The 4,637-nt window shown below is 36.8% G+C and overlaps 1 protein-coding gene across 1 annotated transcript; it reads left to right on the forward strand.

Annotated features, from left to right (window-relative positions):
- The first annotated feature begins 1,007 nt into the window (after positions 1–1,007).
- LOC110916009 (abscisic acid 8'-hydroxylase 4) lies at positions 1,008–3,943 on the forward strand. Its single transcript, XM_022160760.2, has 9 exons — positions 1,008–1,298; positions 1,393–1,714; positions 1,796–1,945; positions 2,031–2,279; positions 2,432–2,521; positions 2,612–2,690; positions 2,775–2,881; positions 3,332–3,450; positions 3,571–3,943. The coding sequence occupies exons 1-9, from the start codon at positions 1,099–1,101 to the stop codon at positions 3,662–3,664; spliced, it is 1,410 nt and encodes a 469-aa protein (XP_022016452.1). The 5' UTR covers positions 1,008–1,098; the 3' UTR covers positions 3,665–3,943.
- Positions 3,944–4,637: the final 694 nt, after the last annotated feature.

Raw genomic sequence — 4,637 nt, forward strand, 5'->3', positions numbered from 1 at the left:
TATGGCTTAAAAGACTGTTAAGTGAAATCACAGGCTGGAAGGAAGAAAAGATAACACTCAGAGTAGACAACGTTTCAGCAATAGCACTCATGAGAAATCCAGTCTTTCACGGAAGAAGCAAGCACATTGACACACGCTATCACTTCATAAGAGAATGCGTGGAAAACGAAGATATCACTGTGGAGCACATAAGTGGAGAACTACAACGGGCAGATATACTAACAAAGGCACTAGCAAGGATCAAGTTTACTACAATGAGGGAACTGCTCGGAATTCAAGATTTAAAGCAACTCATGGATGTTCGAGATTAAGGGGGTGAATGAAACCAAGTTAATCTCTTAACACCATGATTAGTTAGATAGATAGTTAGTTAATTAGCGGTTACAAAGTATAGGGACCGAAATTGACAAGATGGAACTTCATAACCACCCTCACTTAGCGAAGAGGTGTGTCTCCACAACACATCCTTTCGGATCGACGCAAGGCAAAAGAAGGAAGGGACACGACGGTTCGGTTGAATGGCTGAGAATCGACATACCCTTTCAAGATCAATCTCAACCACACAATCCAAGAGACATACCCTTTCACGAAGAGTCACGTCTATTCATTCGTACCCGTAGAAAACTATAAATAGGGATAGTTAGATTCAATTGTATTCGTTCATTACATTCGATTTGTATACATTACATTCATTCGATTATTATAAAGTTGTTGTTATTCAAGTTATTCACGCTCGTTAGAGATCAAGATCCAAGTTCGGGCCAACACTTAAGATTGAGGTCTAGGTTTGCACCGGATGTGTTTAGAGGAGAAAGAAGTTGTTTAGAGCACTAGCATGAATCAACACATGATTGTCAAATGAAGCAGCATTTACTTCTATCATTATCATGGTTATCACCAAAGGGTATGGTTACTATTGCGTTTTGTTTGGATAGAGCATTGAGGATTTCAATACGAGTGGCAAATACGTAAGGTACACTAAGATCTGGATCTATATATACCCCATGACCCCTTTTCCCTCCCACTAAAGTAATAGGGTCCTCTCCACCAGACAAGAATCACACATTGTTAATAATCAGCCAATCAAACCAAACATCCATGAAGCTTTGTTCAACTATTTTCTATTCACTAATCTTTTTATGTTCTCTTTTATCTTATATTTTATTCAAGAAAGAAAAGAGGAGGCACAAAAGTAGAGCTAGGCTTCCCCCGGGTTCAATGGGGTGGCCTTGCATCGGAGAGACTCTTCAAATGTATACACAAGACCCGAATGTTTTCTTTGCGTCAAAGCAGAAAAGGTAGAGCCATGTAATAGAGTTTTGGCGAACGAGTAACTCATTAAATTGTTAATATAATACGTACTGACAATGTTATTTTTTGTCACATGATCAGATACGGGGATATATTCAAAACTCATGTACTTGGATATCCTTGTGTTATGCTAGCAAGCCCTGAGGCGGCTCGGTTTGTACTAGTGTCTCATGCTCACTTGTTTAAACCTACATACCCAAAAAGTAAAGAGAAGTTGATTGGACCATCAGCACTTTTTTTTCACACTGGAAACTATCATGCTTGCATGAGGAAGTTGGTTCAAACCTCATTTTCGCCAGAAGTAACCCGAAAGCTGATTCCTGATATTGAAAGACTAGCCGTATCTTGTCTGGAATCATGGGCCAATGGTCAAGTCATTAACACTTTCCTCGCTATGAAGAAGGTATTATCTATTTACCTTATTTTCCTGAATTTAGCTTTCATTGACCTGTATGAATATCACTTATGCATGGAAATACTGCAGTTTGCTTTTGAGGTGGGCGTGTTGTCGATCTTCGGTCAGCTGAACAAGAAATATACCGATGAGCTGAAGGAGAATTATAGCATCTTAGAAAAAGGTTACAATTGTTTCCCTTTAAAGCTACCAGGAACTGCATATCATAAATCTTTAATGGTAAGTAAATTTGTTTTTACATTTTGAATGTATTATATGCGCCGATTCTTGTAACTAAACTGTTTATTGATATGAAAATGTGAAGGCAAGGAAAAGGCTTAATCAGATTCTTGGTGAAATCGTCCGTGAAAGGATGGAAAATAAGTTGTCAGCAAACAATCTCTTAGGTCACCTCTTGAACTTTAGGGATGAAAAAGGGAACATATTAAGCGAAGAACAAATAGCAGATAACATCATTGGGGTGCTGTTTGCAGCTCAAGATACAACAGCTAGTGTTCTCACATGGATACTAAAATATCTAAATGGTAACCCCAAACTTCTAGATGCTGTTAAGGTAAGATTCTAAAAGTAATCACTTTTAGAATGTAATAACGACGTAATCACTTTTAGTATGTAATTATTATATGATTATATATACGTGCCAACGTGTCTTTGACGTTGTTTTATAGAATGGTCATACTGAAGAACTTCTACTGCTGATGTCAGGGAGAACAGAAGGCTATTTTGGAATCTGAATGTGGAGAAAACCGGTCCTTGACTTGGGCAATGACAAGGAAAATGCCACTCACATATAGAGTATGTACTTATCATGAAACTATGAAAATAGTTTTTAATTATGAGCTATTTAGTATGTTAATCACTGACATACTTGCACATCAATTTCAGGTAATATTAGAGAGCCTGAGGAAGGCAAGTGTTATATCTTTTACCTTTAGGGAAGCAGCAGAGGATGTTGAATATGAGGGTGAGTTAAATTCGATGTTTTTTAAACGCTTACACTCCTTTGCTAAGTTGTTTTATGTGACTAATGATGGAAATAAACAAACAGGATACCTTATTCCAAAAGGATGGAAAGTGATGCCATTGTTCAGGAATATTCACCATAATCCAGAATTCTTTGCTGAACCAGGAAACTTTGATCCCTTCAGATTTGAGGTAAGGAATGCAACGTCTGCTAAAGTTGAAAGTCTGAATCATATATTACTAAGGGGCTGTTTGACAACTTCTGAATCGTTAAGTGCTGAACCAGTAAGAGGTCTGAACCATTAAGTGTTGAACCATTAAGAGGAGGTCTGAACCATTAAGAGCCAGTACAATGTTTAACCATTCAGAGGCAAATGTTTGACCAATTCAGATTAGAGATCCTAACCATTCAGACTCAGTATAATGCTTAACCATTCAGAGGCAAATGTCTGAACCATTCAGACATTTGTTCATGAAACAAAGAGTCTAAACCATTAAGTGTTGAACCAGTAAGAGGTCTGAACCATTAAGAGTCTAATTAAGAGATTAACAACAACACCTAAGCATAAACCATAGGATGAAAAGTGATGCCTTTAAGGAGCTTTAATTTGTACATTAATTCATTTTTTCTTTTTATTGTAGAATCCTCCAAAACCTTACACATACATGCCATTTGGTAGCGGACAACATGCTTGTCCAGGAAATGAACTCGCAAAGCTCGAAATGCTTATTCTACTCCACCATATGCTTACAAAGTATAGGTATGATGTTAACATGTAAACAATCAAATAATTAGGAATTAACAAAATTTCTGGATGCAAAAATAGTGCTCATTATTGGACCATGCTGATTTTGTTTTTGTTGGTGATTTTGGACCGCAGATGGGAATTGGTGGGTTCAGCAAACTTAATACAATATAGTCCATTCCCAATTCCAGAAAATGGCCTCAGAGCAAGGTTTAAGAAAGAAATTTGAGAGCCAACACGAGTTCTCTCAAACAAGAATGTCTCGTCAATTCAATTAATTATTACCAGCGCGTGCGCCATGCCCTATGTTTTTACCGGGGTCTAGCTACAGCTATAATACTTGGTGTATATCCCATTTGTATTGTATCCATGATGTCAAAAGTTGCATAGTAATTTATTATCATTGAGTCCTTATGGGCCATATGTAAGCAACAATAAAAAAAACTCTCCTATCATAAGGATATTTTTTTTTGGTTCCTATCTTATAATAAAACTCTTAATTCATATATGCCCATTATTATCTTCTATGTCTTTTATCCCTTTTATGCTATTGCCAAGGGAACTTTTTTGCTAACAATTTTTGTATGTTATATAATTCACCATATTGCACATCATCACCTCAGATATATAATATGCATGTGCTCAGTGATCCTTAAACTATCATGCATATGTACATTGTTCAGTGCTCCATTGTTTTAGATAACAGAAGAGATCTATCCCCATCACAAAGAATGGTGCACAACATCAATGCCATAACTCAGTCTTCCTGTCTGGATTGTTCTAAAAGCATGGGGGCATAAATGTTAACATTTAATTAGATTCGGATGTGATTTGCAATAAATGACACTAGCATTATATGATGTGAAGAAAACAGGATCCGGGTGGGTGAACCAGATGAAGCAACTTGACCCAACATTAAGGTAGCGTTCGTTTCATGGAATGGAATGGAATGGAATTAGGAAGTTTTTCTTTGTAAAATTGATCTTGGTTGGGGGAGGGAGGAATTTGAAATCCAATGAATTTCTTTAATCAATGAAATTTGTGACTATTTCAACATTCCATTCCATTCCTTCATTAGAGTGAAGGATTTCTAAGGAATGTTGAAATAGTCACAAAGTTCAATAGAGTGAAGGATTTCAAATTCCTCCCTCCCCCAACCAAGATCAATTTTACAAAGAAAAACTTCCTAATTCCATTCCATT

This window comes from Helianthus annuus, chromosome 16 (assembly GCF_002127325.2).
Source record: "Helianthus annuus cultivar XRQ/B chromosome 16, HanXRQr2.0-SUNRISE, whole genome shotgun sequence".
Taxonomy (NCBI): domain Eukaryota; kingdom Viridiplantae; phylum Streptophyta; class Magnoliopsida; order Asterales; family Asteraceae; genus Helianthus; species Helianthus annuus.

Bases quoted from the DNA above. Each gene is read 5' to 3' on its own strand.
- LOC110916009 (XM_022160760.2), top strand. From the start codon at position 1,099: ATGAAGCTTTGTTCAACTATTTTCTATTCACTAATCTTTTTATGTTCT. The intron at 1,299-1,392 runs GTAGAGCCATGT...TCACATGATCAG, and splicing joins TTTGCGTCAAAGCAGAAAAG to ATACGGGGATATATTCAAAA. The intron at 3,451-3,570 runs GTATGATGTTAA...TTTGGACCGCAG, and splicing joins CATATGCTTACAAAGTATAG to ATGGGAATTGGTGGGTTCAG.